Below are 21,322 nucleotides of genomic sequence, written 5' to 3'. Positions count from 1 at the left end.
ATTTTTAATGTATTCTTGAACCCTCACAAACAGATTTTTTAATTGACTCATTGTACACTAGTTTTCAGCCTCAATTTTTTTTAAACAGCTGAATTATGCTTCCTCTCCATCCCACAAATTAAGGGTTTATAATGGAAATGCTGACAGACTTTTAACTATGGTGTGCTTGCAAATGCCACCATGATAAACAATGTGATGACTATTTAATGACTTTTGATGTAATTATAACAGGAGTCAGATTCATTGAACATCAATCTCACTATTGTTATCCAAAAGAAGGATGCACAGAAACCGCTCTTCTTAGAGCCCATGGTTTTACTTCCAAGTGTAGAATGATTGTTTAAATTGGTAAAGAGAGAGTTTACCACCACAATCCAACCCCCTCATTTGTTTATTTTGGACCATGCTTTTGTTCTGGCTCACATTACTTGGATGAATAAAGCTCAGATGGGTTCAGCTTTACTGCTCTGCCTTCTCTGAGCATTTCTGCATTTTTTAAATGCTACCAAATGGTTGGTTTTGGCTTCTACCATTATCACATGTTGTCTGTAAGCATGGAAAGAGTTATGGTAATATGGATGTAAATCATAACTGTAAATACCACATAAAGAAGACTGCCATATAATTATAAAAATACCTAATAGATTTCTTTTTCAAAGACAACACAGCTGTCCCTTTTAACCTTCCATTTGCAGATTCTTTTCTCTCCTGTTTTTATTTATAGGTTCCTGGGCAATTTGACACAGTACATTGAAATTTGTTTCTAATTTTTTTTGGGGAAAAAAAGATATAGTACTCATTTCATCATAAAGACGAATTAATGTACAATTTTAAAGAGAATCTAATGCCAACTCTAGAACATCATCTTAGAAATGATCTCCCTCCTAATGCATTTCAAAAGAATCTGTCAATGGCTACATGCCGCAATTTAAAATTAAACCCTGCCATTGAACTAAAGGAAGGGTCGGCCAAATGGCACATATCATTGGCACATATCATTGGGAAAGCAGCCCCATTCTTGTTCTTGTTCACATCTCTGAGTTATGAAAAAGCATCACAACAGGTTATTATGCTGACCACCACAAAATAAACCTTTTATAACCTACTCTGAGAAGAGCAGGTTGAAAAGTGTTCTGCATAAACTTACACTACACAACATGCCATGTTAATAAAGGAGTAAAGACTTACACAGCATTAATGTTTTTACATACTGGGGTTTTTACGTAAAAGGGTTTGTACATATTGGCTGGAAACTGCCACCATGTATTTTATCCGTCTCCCACCAGGCTTTGAGTGTTTTAAACAAAGTTATGCAAGTGTACGTTAACTCTCCTTCACTGTAAACTCACATATTATTCCATCCTGCACAAACCTGTTCTTATCACACTTTTATTATTGTAAGATTACTTCAGAAGCACTGACAGTGACTAAACCTGAGGTTACAGACAATGTTGTTCGTGTTAAAGAAAAAGAATCCATTGTTTTCTGGATCTTTGAAAGCTTTTTGCACTGCTGTTACTTATTCATCTTTTTGGGGTCTTTGTCCTAAATTACGTCCTGTACTTGGCAGGTTGAGAAGCTTAAACCAAAACAATAAGAAACCTTTAAATGAAAGAGACTAAAGTCCATCCATACATCGTTTCTCTCTGAAACATTATAAACAGACAATTACTAAGGCTCTGTGTAGAACAATGCACACCCCTCTGAATGAATTATGAATTATGTGTAATCCCCTTTTGCACATAAAGGTAAAAGCAATCTACTAGAAAATGCTGGTGGGAAAGATCAGTCTGGAGCAGAAACATGTTAACTGCTTACTGAGACAAAATTTTAATTGGGTAAAAATAAAAATCCATAGCTGCATTTTTATCAATCTAAACCAATTAGCCTTTGTCCAAAAGTGTGTCATTTTATCAGATGTGTCACTGGATTGGGAGGCTGCCATGTCTGCCTTGGGTGACTGCATGTTAAAACAATTTCTCTAGGGGGATGGGGTTCATCCCAAAGGTTTCCAAGTTCCAAGGGGCAGGTCATTTTTCATTACCAGCTGGAGCCTCACGTCAGACATGCCCCCACTCCATTTATTCTGCTTAGAGACTGAAGACTGCTTTGCTCTTCCTGACTCCCGATTGTTTCAAATTTGGGTACATAGTACTTACCATAGGGAAAACCATTTAAAACAAGAATTGGTGTGATATGGGAAAACGGTTGAGGGGAAGCAGTTTGACAGCAGGATGTGGTAGTTTCTATTGTCCCATTAAAACAGGGATATCTGGGAAGCCTAACTTTGTTTCTACTATGTAAACATACATATTTTAGCCTTGTGTGCAAAAAAGATGCAAACATATTCACTCATTTAAAAAAAACAGCAAACAAGAAAGGTTTGTCTTTTTTTGCATACAGGACTGATGTCATGAACAACAAATGAAAGTTAAGTTGTACCATAAAAGCAAACAATTTAACTTTCATTGTGGGGCAGACTTCACCGCTTGCCTTTATTTTGTATTTGTAGTTTGTTCTGAGCACATAACAGAAGCTGGAAACACTGCATGCATTTTGCAGGTTCACCTAATAAATTATCTTCATACTTTTTTATTCCTTCATTGTTCTGGAGAATATAAATATAGAGATAGAAATCAGCAGTTCCAATACAACATGTTGAAAGTTAAAACGCTATACTAGAATCAATCAATTAGAAAAGCAGTTAGGCCTTGCCCAAACCCCAAATGAAATTGAGCTCGCAACAACAATATTTAAATCATATTTATATATGATCAATGTTAATATGGTTTTATCAGGGCTTTTTGAGCTACTGTAGATGCTGCTCCAAGAACCCTGCAAGATAGGTTCCAAAATAAACCCATTCAATAGATGGGCAATACATGCTTATAATGGACATTTATAATGATAATGTAAATCCCTCATTACTTTACCACCTTAAAACTTTTATGTTGACGCAAAGTGGATGAAAATAAAAGCCTTTGGGAAACTACTAGAATTTGATTTGCTTGCTTGTGTTTAAACTACAAGAACAAGGGTTGTAATGCTGATTATTCAATATAGCATGTTATTGACTGGGAGAACTTTGCACAGTATTCCATCTGTTACACCTCTTCTAGCCAGGTACCACTGAGAATCTCAAATTAAAATTTCTGAAGCCATTACCAATAAAGCTTTGAGCCTGGACAGGTGGCAGAATCAGTAATGACACACTGATTTCTCGTCTTCATAACATGGAGGAGTCAGATGCATACATACTACTAATTTAGTAAGGCAATAGCTCTTTCAATTTTTGGAATTATTTCTCACAAAAATTGATGGAAGTATTGTCACAGATATCCTTCATATACTATATTTCCTAATACTGTATATATTGTTTCCTTTGCCTCTGAAGTAGATTATTTCTAGGACACAACCCATTTAGGTCCAAGAAACTAAAAGTCTAGGTAAATCAGCTATCCAAGATCATAGCATTGAATATTTCCATGTTATTATGATAAAGTTCTTTCAACGTTAGGTGACTGGTGGAATTTCACCTTTGTATCATTTCGACATAATTTTTGTAAGGTATACTGTGGTTTCTTAAGAATAGCCAAAGCTTTTTTCCCCTTCACATAAGTAAAAAAAAGAAACAACTAAATGAACAACTTGAGGGAGAGATACACATAACCAATGGATATCCTTGATCACAGACAGGCCTTGTCTCAAATGTTAAAATAACCTGTAGTGGAAATGTCTGCTATGATAAAACTGAGATATCAACTGTTGCTATTTACAAATAATACTGATAATGGCCTCTCTAATATCTTTAATATACTAATTCTAGTGTGACAGACATCTTGTCACTATGCAGTATTTGTCTACCAGGCTTATGTGACCTACCTTTAACATGAAAGTATTACTACTTGATATCAAGAATCCAGTTTGCATGGCAGTTAAATGGTTAAAAGTGCTAACAACATAAGAATGTAACTTCATCAAATCCCTTACAAAAATTAGGATATTTTTCTTTATTATGGTGCCCCACAGTTCTAAAGTAAATCATGCAAAGATATTATCTTGCAGTCTTGTAGATCAGATATCATTAGCCAGGGGGAAAAAAAAAAGCTTTCATACACTTACCTTATCCTCTAACCGGATCAGTCTGGCTCCTACAGTATAGTATCCTTTGTCTACCCCTTTTTCTAAAAGAAAAAAAATTGTGACAGTCATTAGACAAAGAATAATCTGAAACTAAGAAGTATATTTAATTGGATTTAAAGCAAAATAGAAGCTAGTAAAAAGTTAGAGTGATATTGATGACATGAGTGCAACAAGTAGTTTTTATTTCATAGACTGTATGAGTGAAAGAGGGATTGGGTACACATGTAATATGTGTGTGCACATATGTCTGTATGTACCACTTACACAATGTGTGCATATTAACTATACAGTCATGCATACTTTTATATAAGAACACATATTATATCTTCACGTTTATAAATGTGACAGGCAGTATAGTTCAGTTGATAAGACACTGACCTGGGATTTAGGAGTCCTGGGCTCTATTCCCAGCTAAGACACTGGGCAAGTCATTATATCTTTCTTTGTCCCCATTTCTCTTCCTACCCTTTTTCTGTCTTGCCTGTGTTGGCCCTGATCTTGAATTGAAGGATTGGTACTTAAAAGTGGAAACTGTTCAAAGCAGGGCCTGTCTCTTATGTTTGTACAGTGTCTAGCACAGTGGGGCCACAATTCTTGGTTGGGACCTCTAAGCACTACAGTAACAAATCAGAAATAATAATTATATTATGAGCTGCAAAAAATATTCATAATGGGTAAAAATTTCAAAAGCACCTAACCCCTATCATGCATCGGTTAGGTATACAGCGGCCACTGGCACATCCCCAGAATACAAGACATCCCTGCCCCCGCCTGTGTGAGCCCATCTCCACCTGCTTCAGTTCACATGAAGGCGTCTCCACTGGCTCTATCCCCATCTGCACCCCCACCCATCACCACCCTCCAGCATCCAATCGATTCCTCTTCCCTCTCCTTTACAGCGGACAAAGGCATGTCGGGTGCTAAGTTTATACTGGACAGGGACAGTGCTCCATGAACTAGGACTGTGTGGCTTAAAACTAGACAAATGGCCTCCCTAGCGAGGTAAACTTGGTTTTACTTCAGCTGACTGAGCTGAACTAGATGGCCTCTTGTGGTCTTTTCCAGCCTAAATTTCCATGTGTCAATGAAGTGACTTAGGAGCTTAAGTCTATGGGACTTACGCACTTCTGACATTTTCACCCAATGACCTAAAATGTTTGCTTTCAAATTTGTGATTTTTTTTCCACAAAACAGAAACAAAACTTCGTAAATTTCTGATGGAAAACATGCACACAAACAGTTTGCTATTAGAAATGTGACTTTTTCACACTCATGTTTACATTCCTTTTTCACACATTGAGCTGGATTGGTTTTTTGAGATTTGGCCCCGGAGTCACACACTATTTGGTTATAATTGCCTGACTGGCTGCGCCAAACGGTTGAACAGAAGCCATGTTGACCCATTTTTCTTAGTGTAGGTGGCCACAGCAGAGAGCAGTTCTTGTGCAATGTTCTACTATTGTGTGTTTGGGAGAAGGAATACTTATTGGCCATCCCTCTCCCCCCGAAGACATGCCAAGATTTTAGGAGGGCAGTGGCCCTGCCTTCGGCCTTCTGAAGATATTGGATAGGAGAGAAGTTTTATCAATGAAACTGGGGAGGCAGCTAGCAGGTCACCAATCTTTCCCCACAAGTAGACAACACAAATACAGTTGGAGGCATTTTGTGGGCAGAGTGGCCTGGCTGGATCCAGAGATTTGTGCTATTTGGACAATTTATTAGTTTAAGAACTCATAAACCTCTGAAACTTGAAGAGACAGATTCAAGGATCCTGGTTTGGCTCATCTCCACCAAAAGTGGAATTTGTGGATTTGATAGGTACACAGCAATCTATACATTAAATTGCAAGTGTGTAGAATCCTAACATCCCCCAATATGTGTATTAGGACAAATATGCATGTTTTCTAAATCTGTGCTTCACAATCCCTTGGGGTGTGGTTGAATAGAAGTGGGGAGATCAGAGCTCTATATCCCAAATCTTAACTTCCTACCCATCTCAAGTAGGCAAGATCCCATTTACATTTTAAACATCTTTACAGAATAAACACTTTTTGGTAGAATTGCACATGACCATCTTCAAAGGCACAAGTCAACAGGCTATAGGAAACTTTACACAGCTTTCAGATCAGATGAAATCCAGAGGCAGAGATGCTATGTACATTTCTAACATTCAGGAGGGAACTCTGGGTTCACAACTTAATCAATGGGTTACACATAGAACTGGTAGAAATTTTTCCTCAAAACATGTTTTTGTATGGAAGAGAGTTTTTTGTTGAAACAGAAATGTTATATCAACACCATATTTGGGATTTTAATTGAAAAAGTGCAATTTTTGGGAATCAAAATACTGAAATTTTTGCAGGTTTTGAGCCCATATTTTCCAATTTTCACTTTCGAACCCCCCCCACAACAATCATTTTTGGGGGTTTCTGCAAAACTCCCCCAAATCTGAAGAAAATGTTTGATCAAAATTAATAAAAAAAAATGTTGAAAATTTTCCTGGGAAAAATAATTTCCTAACCAACTCTAATTACACAATTCATCTATGTACAAGCTAGCCAAACAAAACCTAAACAAGTTAACAATATTTCTCATTTTAACTACTCCAGTATACTATGTAGGAGAGAAAACAAGAAAACAGGAATTGCTTAGACAAATGGTTGGAAGGGGGTGTAGCTATTTTGTGGCATTCCTCTCAAGTGAAGTGAAAAACATGTCATGCAATGCTCAGTCAGCTGTGGCATGGCTTTCACTTTTCTGACATGCATGCTCTGTATCTCACAGAAGGCTGCAATCTTTCTGTTTCTGGTTAGCCTCTATTTAGTTAGGTATTTCAGCTGTACTTTGTAAGTATTGCCCTCTAATAAATGCTGCAGTCTTTTCATAAAAGTAAACTGAGTGTATCGTCAATCTGGGAAGCCTTGTGGCAGAAGGATGGGCAATAGCTCAAATAACACTGTTCTAATGTATTTCATTTCTATCTTGTTTTTATAGTATTCTTCTACAGTCTTTTCAAAATATAGTATTTCATCCCCCTGTTCCTTCTTCTGCATACTAGATTATTTGCCTTTGTAAATAGTAGGAAAAGGTTGGACAGACACCTGTAAACCTGAAATTTCCTAACTTTTGTGTTTTTTACTTTGTAACTTAAGTAACATTCTTTTAATGTAGGGTTGGTTGCTGTACTGTTTTTTGGTGTGTGTAACATATGGTAATATATTGGCTAACCCAGATATTAATATTTTACAAATATATATGTGAAGTGCATAAACACACACAAAAAAGGGAGAGGATGTTGGGATCATTATGAAGAGGGGAGTATAATTAAGTATAATAGGATGAAATGACATAAGGAAAATTTAAGCTAAATATCAAGAAAGACTTCCTGATGCTAGTCAATATCAGACAGTGGCGTAATCTTCCTAGGAACATGATAAATGCCTATCATTTACTCGATTTAAATTTAGACTAGGTAAAGCACTTGTAGAAATACAATAGGAAGCATCTTGTAGTATCAGATTGATAGAGAATATCTTTTGAGTCATCCAGTTCATTTCTAGACTTTATCATTATTATATAAATTGCTGCTCCTTGATGTGTTCTTCCTCTAGGTTTGCCAGGCATCTGGTTTTTGACTGGAATGCCTAGTTAAAAAGGGACCCTAGAGACTCTGGGCAGCACCGCTGACATGGCCATTAAAATTCCAGTTAGTGGTGCAGAGGGGCTAAGGCAGGCTCCCTGCCTGCCCTGGCTCTGCGCAGCTCCCAGAAGCAGCAGCATGTCTCGCTCCTAGGCACACGGGTAGTCACAGGGGCTCCACACGCTGCCGCTGCCCCAAGCACCAGCTCCGTAGCTTCCATTGCCTGGGAACCATGGCCAATGCGAGCTGCGAGGGCAGCACCTGCAGGCAGTGCACAGAGACTTCTGGCTGCCCGTCTCTAAGCCTAGGAACAGGACATGCCATCCACTTTCGGGAGCCATGTGGAGCCACAGTAGGCAGGGAGCCTGCCTTACCCCGGCTGCACTGCCGACTGGGAGCCACCTGAGATAAGCACTGTCTGGAAGGAACCCACATTCCAAACCCCCTCCCACACCCTAGCCTCCTGCCCCAGGTCAAAACTCCCTCTCACACTCTTAACTCCCTCCCAGAGCTCACATCCCATCCCCCTGTCCCAGCCCAGAGCCCTCTCTTGAACCCCAAACATCTCATCCTGGCCCCATCCCAAAGCCCACACCCCAGCTGAAGCCCACATCCCCTACCCCAGCCCTGAGCCCCTCCCACACTCTGAACCCCTCGGCCCCAGTCTGCACCCCAAACTCCTCATTCCCAGCCCCACCCCAGAGCCTGCACCTCCAGACAGAGCCCTCACTTCTTCCCGCACCCCAACCCCCTGCCCCAGCCCAGTGAAAATGAGTGAGGTTGGGGGAGAGTGAGCAATGAAGGGAGGGAGATGGAATGAGCAGGGACTCGGAGAAGGGCTTCAGAGAAGGAGAAGGGCAAAGGTGTTTGGTTTTGTGTGATTAGAAAGTTGGCAACCCTAAATTCACCCCCCCACACACACATACAGTACTTGTTTAAAAAACAAAGTGAGATAACATTCCAGAAGTGTTCACTAATCTGGGGTACCACCCATTTTTAGAGGACAGTTTGAAACACCTTGGTCTTTATTTTCAGAGGTGCAGACCAGTCACAGCTCCTACTGATGAAAACCAGGAACAAGAAATCTCAAGTTGGTCACCCAAAAACTGAACAGATTAAATCATTGAAACACTTATGAAACATTTTCTGCAAGGGAACAGTGAATGTCACATCTAAAATGAGGAAGAGAAAAAGAACAAGTGAAATGGAAGAAAATGACTTTTTTTTAGTTTACTATTTACTAAAGTACTATGCCATATCACATCACAATATAATGTACAAGAATGTTAAAAATATGTTTGTTTCTTTTATAAGTGAGGAAAAAATACTTATGGGTAGTAACTCAGTAGGTGAATTCCTGCCAAACTGCCTGAAAATGATTTGAGCTGGAAGGGATCTGTTGCATTTTCACAAGGTAAGCAATAGGACTCAATTTTTAGCGCATCTCAAACTATTGCTTCATAAATTATGAAATTGTTAGAGATTTTTTTCATATCTATTTTGAAGTATTTTTCTAAAGGTAAAAAAGGGAGAATTGGAGCTGGGTGACCTGTGGAGTAACCCAGACTGCAAAAGGCACCTCAAAATCTCAGGAAAATATATCAAGCCCAGCACACTACTGTGGGTCACTTGGAGTGAAATGGGCTAATAGAAGACACCACACTTTTTTGTCTTCTTTAAAGCAATTAAAAGTCAATGCAGGTAGACTGCTGTACCTGTGAAGAATTGTTCATTTACATCTGGGATCTCTAAAATAATAGATAAGAAAATAATCTAGGGCTTAGTGATTAGATCATTTTGGTCATAATTTAAGCAATCTTGATCCCTTCTTCAACTGAGATGAAGAACAGAAGTACATTGGATTTTGTTACATAGCTGTGTTGTATTTCTGCACCTTCTCCAAAATGTGCAGATGCCAGTATTTGGCCATGAAGTCATAATAATGTTTATAAAATAACTATGGGACTAATTTAATATGAAATACTGTAAGTATCCTTAGTAACTATTTAAAGGGGATGAAATTTGACCGTGTGTAGAGGGCCAAGGTAAATGGTGAATAGACTCCCATCTAGGTTTGAAAATGGGACTTAAGTGGTGCATAGTCGTTTCTACAAGGGAACTAATTTCATTCAGAAGTGAAAAACACATTCAGAGGCAAGATGGAGAACAGTCTGTATCTATATAAAACGATGCCTGCTGAGGGCTTTTTTTTCTCTGCTGGCAAATTTCTTTTTGATCCTACCTTCCTCATCTTTATCTGGGGGAGGAGGGGTAAAACAATACTTAAAGAAACACTGACTCCTATATCCCATATATTAAACCATTTTTAAAAGCCAAATTGATCTGAACACATTTAAGAACATAAGACATAAGAATGGCCGTACTGGGTCAGATCAAAGGTCCATCCAGCCCAGTATCCTGTCTACTGACAGTGGCCAATGCCAGGTGCCCCAGAGGGAGTGAACCTAACAGGTAATGATCTCTCCTTCCATCCATCTCCACCCTCTGACAAACAGAGGCTACGGACACCATCCCTTACCCATCCTGGCTAACAGCCATTAATGGACTTAACCTCCATGAATTTATCCAGTTCTCTTTTAAACACTGTTATAGTCCTAGCCTCCACAACCTCCTCAGGCAAGGAGTTCCACAGGTTGACTGTGCACTGTGTGAAGAACAACTTTATTTTATTTGTTTTAAACCTGCTGCCCATTAATTTCATTTGGTGGCCCTTAGTTCTTATATTAGGGCACAAGTAAATAACTTTTCCTTATTCACTTCCTCCACACCACTCATGATTTTATATACCTCTAACATATTCCCCACTTAGTCTCCTCTTTTCCACGCTAAGGGGGGATATGAAAGAGGAATACTTATTAAGCTTCTGAAAGAATCTTCTTCCCCACTTCTAGTTACTGGCTGGAAACAGAATGACACAATATAAGGAACTCCCGCTGAGTACACCCAAAAGCAGGAAAAAGTGCCAAAAATCTCACAAGAAAGCCAGTTTCTGGTGAGATTTGCAGTTGTATTGCACACACACAGGCGGGTCTGATGAGGCACCAACCTTTGGATACTTATTTGAGCCCAAACACTGAATCTTTTGTGGCATTATTCTTCCCCTGTGCTCCTGAACAGCCATGGGGATTCTCTGAAGTTGCATTCAAAACCACTGAACTTCATTAGGTGCAAAAGGTCGATTGTTACTATTTTACATTTTATGATTTATACCATCTCATAGGTGTTTGTTTTGTTTAGTAAATATTATTGAATCTCCAATTTCACTTTGAAAATAGGACTTATGCACTTTTCAAAATTTGACCATTAATTATCCAGGTGACTAAGCATTATCTTTGGCTTTTTAAAATTTCCAGTCTTTAAGGAATTTTGAGTGAAAACAGCCAATAACTACTTCTAACTAACACAAACTATTTCTGTCATGTATTTGTAATATCTTGCCCATGTTTATGTCATTCACTAGTGAATGCTGATCTAAAACTAGAATTATAGTATCACACCATGTATAGTGTTGTCAGTATTGACAACAGAGATTCAAAAGATGTCTGATCTGAAACTCACTGAAGTCCATCGAAACATTTCCATTGACTTCAATGGGCTTTAGATCAGACCTTAAGATTCTTCAAATAAAGCTGGTAATAAACCACAAAGAAGTCATTGGGAAGGCAACATTCTTTCTGTATTTTTCTTTTCAATACTTTGATTTTCCCTGTGTTTTTATTTATCGTTTCTTTGCCAGCTATGAATGCAAAAAAAATCCAGCAGACTAGAGAATACACCCATATTGCTGATGAAGGAGATTCTCAGCAATGCCTTTGCTTGTGAAGAATGCACTGTTTAAAAATTCCTTTTTAATGCAACACTGGACAGCCGCGCCTATGAAAATTCAGGGATCTCAAGTGTCCAGAGTGGATGGGAAAGTGCGAGCGTCTGTCACTGTCAGAAAGGGGCCAACCTACAACCATTTTGCTGAATTCACCTGAATGTTGTTGAATAAAATAGCATTGAAATCAAAACCACTCCTGGTTTCAGTTTGCAAAACTAAAGTCATCCAGTACAGAAAATGAGGTGGGTGAAATCTGGATCTATTTATCTGGACCTACCCATCATTCTTGAACTTAGGGAGAGGGTCAGATAAAATAAGATATAGATCAGAACATTTCTGCTCTTTGTCTTGCAAACCCATAACTGAGGCATTTAAGTTTTGCAACCTTAAGAACTATCTCCAGTTTTCCTCGTCTCCAGTTGATATTTATGATGCTGCCAGCTCCTCTGTGGGTGCTGTCATATTTGCCTGCAAGTGGTATAACTTTGTAGAGCTGGCAGGCTATGGCGAGTGGCGTCATTCTTGGCAGCATCACCTTTGAAAGGTGGTTACTTCTGAAAAAGTTGTCTCAGAGCAGCCGTTCAGCACTAAGGCTGTTCCATGAACGGATTAGCAGAGGAAGTTGTTTAAGTGATGGGGCTGCAATGTTCTTGTCTGGAAAAGCAAGCGTCACTTGCATAAAATATCTCCAAGAGCCCTGGTGATCCTAAGTCTGCTCTCAAATTAGGCTGGGCATCATAATCAGGTCTGAAGATGGACTTACCAGAATTTTTCTTTGTATTACTAGATATTTGTGTAAACTAATAAATTCTCCAAAGACAAAAAATAGAATAAGAATGCAAAATGAAGGGTAAGATTTTTCATTACAAAAAATTGTAGCAGACCCTAGTTTGAACTGAAATTCTCCCACTGCTCCCTACTCTCCAGGATGAGGTTTTCAGACCATGTCACTAGCGTAGGGTCTCACTGCCAAACCTGAGGGCTCCTGGTAGTCCAGTGATACCTTACAGGCCCCACTCTTCCCCGAAAATTCTTTGCTTCTAATGTAGTGTCTGCTTGTGAGCTGCCTGGAATGGAGCTGATTACAGATCCCAGACAGCCACTGGGGCAGGTTTGGCCCCATACGACTTTATTTCAACACTTGTTTAAATCCCTAAAGCTATTTGAGATCATCCAAATAGGCAAAATAGGTTAGAGGAGCTAGGATTTAGGGACTAAACTTTAGTAGCCTCGTCTGTGGGACCTGATGCTTAAAGAAGCATGGATGGAGAGTACCCAGCTTCACAAATTCCTTGGAATGTTATCTCACAGTTATGCTCTTTACAGTCAAATGTCTCTCTCGCTCTCTGCCTTAGATACAAAAAGTTGTCTCATAAAACATATTTAAGTCACCTCCAATGCTATGTTCAAGTAATACAAATTATAGCTCTACTCTGGTAATATTAAACCCAAAGTAAAAAAAAACCAAAAAAAAACAAAAAACCCTGAAGCCTCACAACATTTTCAAAAACTCAGCTTGCACAATGCACTTAAAAAAAATAATAACTCAGAGTGCAAACATACATAAATGTGTGCAAGCTAGCTAATTTTTTTCCCTACAGCCCAAACAACAATTTAGTTATGAGGCAGAAGAGCATACTGCGTATTCCACTTTGCTGAAAGTCCCCTGCAGTGGTCAGACTTTAAAAGTTTCTTCCATTTTGAGAGATATTCATGTTTCTTGTGTTATTTTTCATTTTAACTATAGGATAATAAGGGTAAAAATTTAAAAAAACACCTAAGTGATTTAGGGGCTTAAATCACATGTTTAAAAGGAACTAAATATTCAGAATTCTAAATCCCATTGACTTTCAGTGAGACTGATGCTTCTGAGTGCCTAATGTCATTTTGTAAAAATAGGACTTAGGTGCTTTTGAAAATGTTGATCCTAAATCCAAAACCATAGAATCTTTCTAAAAGGAAAAGACCTTTTAAAGTGTAAACGGTGTATATCCAAGCCTAGCTACAAATGGTTAAGAAAGCAGTTTGGTATGGCAAATCTCATAGTAGGAGAAGTTTTCAGGCATTTTAGCCCTTGTACACATTTTTAACAGCTGTACTCAGTTTCTGTTTAATTCCAGCAGCCCTACATGAATGCCAAGTACCAATCCTTCTGCAGCTATACTGGGCCTATTAACTGCATCCAGCAATTAACTGTATGATTGGTCTACATTAGTCTACCAACAGTTATTTCTACTGAATGATGGAGCCATTCATTTTATACAAAATATATAGTCATCATACCTGGAAGAAAAAGGCCAGGCTTCCCTAAGGAGTGATCCAGTCTGAAAAGAAAACAGACAATCATTTTAGTTTGCCAGCAGTAGAATTATCAAACAACTTATTGTTTGCTGCTTGGAATAGTACACATGCATATTTTACATGCAAAAGAACAGTAGTTTTAAACCAATAGCAAGGCAAGTGAAAATACTGGTCTTGCATGACTGGATTTACATACAGTCAGCAGTCTTGCCCTTTATACACTGTTATTTGTTGGAATAAAGCTGCACTGTTACTGTGGTTTTCATGAACACTGATATTTTCCTTATTTCTTCTGTTTTGATTTTATAGCTAAAGCAATTTAGACCTGTATTGCACTGAATATCCAGATAAAATGGCTTTCTTAATATTCATAACTGTTCCCTGAATCACACAGAGACAGGGTGGGGTGTGTTTTTTTAAATCATTTTATTTTGAATAAGTGGACCCTATCCTGCTCAATAGGAATTTTGCCTCAGTGGGTGAAAGATCTGGTTCTGGTGTCCTCAGGAATTCAGCAATGCACTACAAAGAAAAAAGTCAAACCTATGCTGAAAGCCAGAAGTACATTTTTAAGGCAAAATTTCACATGATTGATTCAATAGTTGAGAACGTATGTGACAGAAAAGTAGGCAAGACAGAGGAGTAATTGTGGGAGAGGAAAGGGGAAGAAGAGAAGATTCAGATAGACAGGCAAGTACAGGTGAAATAATGATTTCTCCCAACCATGGAGAGGCATAGAGAGGAGCTAGGAAGGGAAGTCATTATTGGAAGAGTTTTTCTTTTGTGAGAACTAGTCAGAAATGCTCATAACCCAGGGCTGCCCAGAGTGGGGGCAAGTGGGGCTATTTGACCCAGGCCCCGGGCACCATAGGGGCCCCGCGTGCCCTGGCCCGGTGGTGGTCCAGGTCTTCGGCAGCATTTCGGCAGTGGGGGCGCTTTTCAGTGCTGCCAAAGATGCAGAGCGACTGAAGGGCCCCCCGCCACCGAAATGCTGCCAAAGACCAGGACCACCCCCGGGGGAGTACACGCATTGCAGCTCCGCCGCTTTACCCCAGGCCCCCTGAATCCTCTGGGCGGCCCTGTCATAACCTGCACTAAATTTCACACTATTTACCTCCATTTCTTTTCTTCCCTTTTGATTTTTTGCTGAGGATGTTGACAAAAATTTTGAACTTTGTTTAAAAAAAGGGTTAAAAACTGACAAAGTCAAACCTTGCAGATATCATGCTCCCAGCTTGCAATTTTTGACAATTACTGTTCATTAAGTACACTTCTCTTCTAAAGCCAACCAGCACCGGAGAAACCGATATTTGATTAGATAGACAGGGCATACCTTCGCTGAAGTTCTTTTATGCGAACCATCATATTAAGGTGTCCTTGAGAGTACTGTTCAATTACATCACGTACATCATATGGTTTTCGAGCTTGCTGTGAAAGGAGTAATATGAGAGACTGTGTAATAAGCCTTGTTTTACATCACTTATTTATATTAGCAGCAAAGAATCCTGTGGCACATTATAGACTAACAGACGTTTTGGAGCATGAGCTTTTGTGAGTGAATACCCACTTCCTCAGATGCATGTAATGGAAATATCCAGGGGCAGGTATATATATGTGTGCTAGCAAGCAAGCTAGAGATAACGAGGTCAGTTCAATCAGGGAGGATGAGGCCCTGTTCTAGCAGTTGAGGTGTGAAAACCAAGAGAGGAGAAACTGGTTCTGTAATTGGCAAGCCATTCACAGTCTTTGTTCAATCCTGAGCTGATGGTGTCAAATTTGCAGATGAACTGAAGCTCAGCAGTTTCTCTTTGAAGTCTGGTCCTGAAGTTAGTTGGACAGGGCTGGTGCAACCATTTAGGCAACCTAGGCGGTCGCCTAGGGCGCTAGGATTTGGGGGGCGGCATTTTTTTCGGCAGAGACAGCGGCGGCTGGATCTTCGGCTGCCCTGGTCACTGCCGGCATTTAGGAGGAGGGAGCTGGGGCAGGGGAGTGCAGGGAGGGCTGCCAGCAGCAAGTAAGGGGGGGGCGGCACCTAGGCAAACTCCCCGCCCCAGCTTACCCCTGCCCTGCCTCCTCCTTGAGCATGCCGTGGCTGTTTCACTTCTCCTGCCTCCCAGGCTTGTGGGCGCCTAAGCTGACTGGCGCCGCAAGCCTGGGAGGAGGGAGAAGTGAAACAGCGATGGTGTGCTTGGGGAGGAGGCAGAGCAGGGGTGAGCTGGGGCAGGGGGGGTGCCTCAGGGCGGAGGGTGGGAGGTGGGGAGCTGCCGCAGGGTGGGCACCTCAGGGCGGAGGGGGGGATTGCAATAGGGGGGTGCGCCTCAGGGCAGCGGCTCGGGATGGGGGAGGGTGCAAGGTGGAAGTTTTGCCTACGGCGCGAAACATCTTTGCACTGGCCCTGCAGTTGCACCATCTGTTTTGATCCTCTAGAGCTTTTGTTGTTTTGGAAAGTTCTCTGTAATAACTGAAAAATATGATATTCCTGGAAATTATAGGAGTGCATATTCAGCACAGGAACATAGCTGAGCGATACCCATTACTGTCAATAAGAGTTACACCTTTACACTATCACATGCAGAGAAAAATACTGGCTCATCATAGTCCATTTTAAGCACAGAAAGCCATGGCATATAACTGAATGAAAGTTACATGTGTGACTTTCCTCAGCTTATTACAGAACAATATAGAAGTCATTCTGCTATAATCCTCAACAGTAGAGAGAAGCTCAATTCATAAAGCTTGGAGCCAGATGCAAACTCTTCTAAACTTTGGGGATGCTTAGTGACAGGGTTTTGGTCTAGATCATTGGTGAGACAGGAGCTTCCTCAAAGCTTGACTGTATTTGGATTTGGAGTTGGTTTGGGCCCAAATCTACCCAACATTTCTTGATGCAAAAAGGAACAACTAAGATTAAAAATAGAAGTGAATCTACAAAGGCAAAAAGGCTAAAACTCCGGGGTTTCTCTGACTTCTCCCTTTTCTAAGCCTGAGTGCAGCTGCTGCTGCTAACCACCAATTGATGGATATGGCTGGTGAGACACTGTTTTAAAAATAAGCTTTGTTAATTTGCATGAAATGATGTGATTATAAAAGGTGCAGTACGGACACATTAGGGGAGGAAAAAGCTGATCTGCTTTTGAAAATATAAGCATTTTCAGAGCCATCAGCCCAGTGGGAAATATGGGGCAAGATGTCTTCCTTTTGGCTTTGGATCAAGAAAAAAAAGGTACACGGCAAATCTAGTAATTGAAAATAACTGAAAACAGCTCATTAGTCATCTTGTCTGTTTCCACTCTGCCACAGCTTCAGCCAGAGCCATTAGCATGCACCATTGCACACATGCACAGAACACCTACAGTATGTGCTGGAGTCATGCTTGGAAGGCAGCCATATAGACATTTCAAATAAAAAGCATGCAACTGGAGTGGAAATAAATCCTGTAAAATGAAGAAGCAAAAACTCAATGACAAAACATGCTCCTCGTGCTCTTCAGTCAGTAGTTACCTGTAGCATTGCTTTCAACAGAGCTTAGAGTGTTCTTGTGTGTGTGTGTTTAAAGCTTTCAATTTACTGCCATTCCCCCCCATAACCCCCCCCCCCCGCTTTCTCAGCTACATTTGTAGTAGACGCTGACACATCACTATTTCTGGCCAGAAAAGCAGGCTATTGTCTTCCCCCAGAGAAACAGTGCCAATATCACTCTTTGGATTGACTGGCAGGGGTGCTTTGAGTGCATTTTGGCTAACCCTCTCTCTTCTTTTGGGCACTCTCTATTTACAGATGATGTACAGCCCAGAGCCTAAATGTACTAGGTTTTTTGTTTTTATTTTTAAATATGTGTTACCATGTGCATAATTAATTCTTCTCATTCCCAATAAAATTTCACTTCCCCTCCCTAAACCTTTCTTTATCCCTGCTATCAAATCATCAGCACTAAAGCCTTGTGTTGTAAAGTACTCTACATTGAATGCTGCCTGAGTCCAGTCTAAAGTTTGGAAAGAATCAAGATTAAAAAAAAAATCCCTCTACTTCTATTCTTTTTCTTCCATTTTCCCAATAGCCCTCCTTAGACCTGAACATCTTATGCCCTTGCCAACTTCTGGCACAGCATCCACAGACGTGACTCGACTAAACACAATCTCTTCTCAAGTTCTGACTGAAAAATACTACAATATACAGTACAACTAGGGGAAGGATATAACGGAGACCCCCAGGAAAATTTGGCAAATTTGGCAAAACTCCCTGAGCCCAAGTAATCAGGGCCAGCCTTATGGGTGGGCGGCGTGGTCAGGGTGGTGCAGTGGCCAAGAGGTAAGGAGTGGGGCAGGCCTGGGGTGCGAGGCTGCAGAAGGGATTTCGGGGCAATGGGGTGGGGAGGCAGTGTAGCCCGGAGGTGATGGGGGGATGGGTGGAAGGCTGGGGGAGGCAGTGTGGCCCAGGGGCAGTGCGGGGTGGGCAGGGAAGCAGCAGAAAGCCAAAATACAAGTTAATCTAGGGCACCGTTTTCCCTAAGGCTGGCCCTGCAAGTAATTCTCAGACTCCCCGTTACTGGACTCCTTTCCCCCTTAAGTTATCCTCTGTCCAGGCCATTCAGACTCAACATTCTAAATCCATCTCAAATTCTGCGTCTTTTGAGTATAAACATCCAAGCACATCTGAATTCCCCAAATCTATCTCACACTCTGGTCTACCTTAGCCTACATTTTGTGGCCATAAGGTCATCTGAATATTGATTTCACAAACTCATCTAATACACAGACTTCTAGGCTAGGATATCTTTACAAAAGCTACAAACTCAGGTCCTTTGGTTCTGAACATTGCAATCTCATCTCACATTTCTGTCCCTTGTGATTACATATTAGGGCTTAAGTCAAACCTGCTTGAAACCTATTCTCTCCATACTCCATATTCTCTCTTTTTTATTTTTTATATCATCTCAAAATAGTATGAAAACTATGAACTAATACAATGTGTGGGAAACTTGTAGCCAGATTTTCGGAAACAATTAGTCTCCACGTATTTTATTGAACTTTGTGGGTGCTGGAGGTGCTCAGCACCTTTGAAAATCAGGTCACCAGTTACTGCAAGAAGAATATCATAATTAAACTAACAATAAAGTGCTATTGTAATGGGAAATTAGGGAATTAGACCACAGGCAGGTGAATGAAAAAGATTTCTCAAAGTGACAAGTGATTTTGGGTGCTTCAAATTTTGGATGAATAACTTGAGAGTCCTTAAAGAAAGTGAATGTTCAGAAAATCGATGCTCAGTACTTTCTGAAAATCAGGCCCTCTTTAAGATGTCTCATGTTGGGCATTCAAAACCATTAGTCATTTTGGAAAATCTTGATCATGATTTTGAAAGCAACATTGTATTATATACTCCTAAAACAGTTAAATCTATTTTGTTGCACTCAAACTATTCTCCAGTCTTTTTTTCAGACGTTTACTAGATGATCATCATATACAATACATATACAACTGCATTGTAGCAGGACCCTCTATGTAGTCTTTTCTGTTAGTTGAACAATACACATGAGCATATTGATTGTTTTATTCAACAGGAAAAAAACCTGATATTTTTTCAATTACTCTGGAAATTAAAGGTACAACAAAAAAGATGAATGAAAAAGAATGATGGAGCTGATTCTAGAAATGCTGAATGCTTGAGTCTTCTGGAACACTACCCTGACATTAACTAGAAGTTCTGAACACATTGTGAAATTTGCCCCTATGTAGAAGGCAAACATGAGGCCTAGTGTTTAAGTACATAGGCCTTTTCCCAGCCCTGTGCTCAAGGGCAAATTGTACACACTGAGCTTTTTCAAAGTCCAACCCATTGTTCCTCCCCTCACTTATCTTTCTCATTTGTCCCTACTGTTAATATTGCTGCTTACCTGAAATTTTCTTCTGGCCACAAAATATTGCATTCTCCTTATGACTTTGACAGCTATTCGGTGTGTTTCAGTTAACCTGCCGAATAAAACACACAAAAAGAAAAAGAAAAAAAGAAAAACAACAGAAGATGACTGTAAGCAATGAAATACAACATGTCCTAATACTCTTCTACAATGCAAATTTATAACACAGTACATTTAGCACACATCTCTTTTGTTCCATTGCCTTGCCTTCTTCTATAGTTCTGGCTCTAAGTATAATAAATTGATAAGAGAGACAGTACAAGCAGGTGTACAAAGATAAAATGTGTGGGGGATTAGACAGGATTACTGTCATTGCTTATAACTGGCATCAGTTCGAAGAATGTGAAATGTTTTTAGAACCATGACCACATTCCTTATTTTGCTTTTATTGAATGGTTGCCCATGAGCTCCAGAGCATGGAAATTAAGTCCTTTGAAAAGTGCTTTGATTCTTCAGAGGAGGGGGGAGGAGGAGAGAATAACAAACCAGAAGATTTGAAACAAGCCTAACACAACACGCATACATATATTACATACTATGTGTGTGTGTACCTGTATGAACAAATACATAGACAGTCACACACACACACACACACACACACATATATAATAGTTACACACACATAATATCATATTGCACACAATATATTTAGCAAATATCATCCTCCCAATCATTTAAAATTGGTGAGATGAGCAAAGATATATTTATCCTCCCAAGCTGGTGACAGTGCTCAGAGGGCAATACTCTATGTTGACATCATCATTGACATCTGATGACAGCCTCGAAAAGGCCAGCCAGCATGGTGACTGGACCCACCAAATATTCTGAAAGCAGAGCCAACTGCCTCTCCCCTACCGTCACTCATTGGGGAAAGGAGCCAGCAGGCAGCCCTGGTTTCTCCAGCTCTGAAGTGCCCCTTTACAGAGTGAAGGCCTTAAAGACGTAATGATTTCAGTGCATTACAAAGAAATAATGCCCATGCCAAAGCAGCACTTTAAAATTGTTGTTTGATTAAATCATTCCTGTTGATCGGGCAATGTACCACAATCTGAGGAATATATTTTTTTAAACCTCATGGAAATATTTTACTGTGATTTCTATCTAAACAAGTCACTATTTGCAGTTTGAAAATATATATTTATACACAGAGTGTCTGTATGAAATGTGTGTATATACAATATAACCCCCGCTCTCCCCCCAGCACATTGTATATACATAAACACACAGATAGAACATTGCAGAGTCAAAACAATTAAGCAAGTGAGCTGGATTCCAAAACTTCTTGTGTGTCATCAACAGAATTGTTACGTTCCAATCATTACATTTGTGTAAACCTATTAAACAAGTGTCACTGACAGCTTACTAGTAGTTTGGCCTACAGGACTTTTATTATGACAAAAGGAAAGCACTGAGCTTGGCTCACAGAGCTCCAGCTAAGATTGTATGGCTTGTGATTAAAAAGGAAATGTCTTTTTGT

At 40.0% G+C, this 21,322-nt stretch overlaps 1 protein-coding gene across 1 annotated transcript in view; it reads right to left on the bottom strand.

Annotated features, from left to right (window-relative positions):
* The window catches only part of LOC115644557 (potassium voltage-gated channel subfamily KQT member 1-like), a 798,115-nt gene that overhangs the window by 312,943 nt on the left and 463,850 nt on the right, over positions 1 to 21,322 (bottom strand). The window contains 4 exon segments of the mRNA XM_030549102.1: positions 4,123 to 4,184; positions 13,911 to 13,951; positions 15,262 to 15,356; positions 19,822 to 19,897. Coding sequence (XP_030404962.1) covers positions 4,123 to 4,184; positions 13,911 to 13,951; positions 15,262 to 15,356; positions 19,822 to 19,897 — 274 coding nt within the window.

Source organism: Gopherus evgoodei, chromosome 1 (assembly GCF_007399415.2).
Source record: "Gopherus evgoodei ecotype Sinaloan lineage chromosome 1, rGopEvg1_v1.p, whole genome shotgun sequence".
NCBI lineage: Eukaryota > Metazoa > Chordata > Testudines > Testudinidae > Gopherus > Gopherus evgoodei.
The sequence above is the reverse complement of the archived record's forward strand: the minus strand, read 5'-3'. Positions and strand labels throughout refer to the sequence as shown.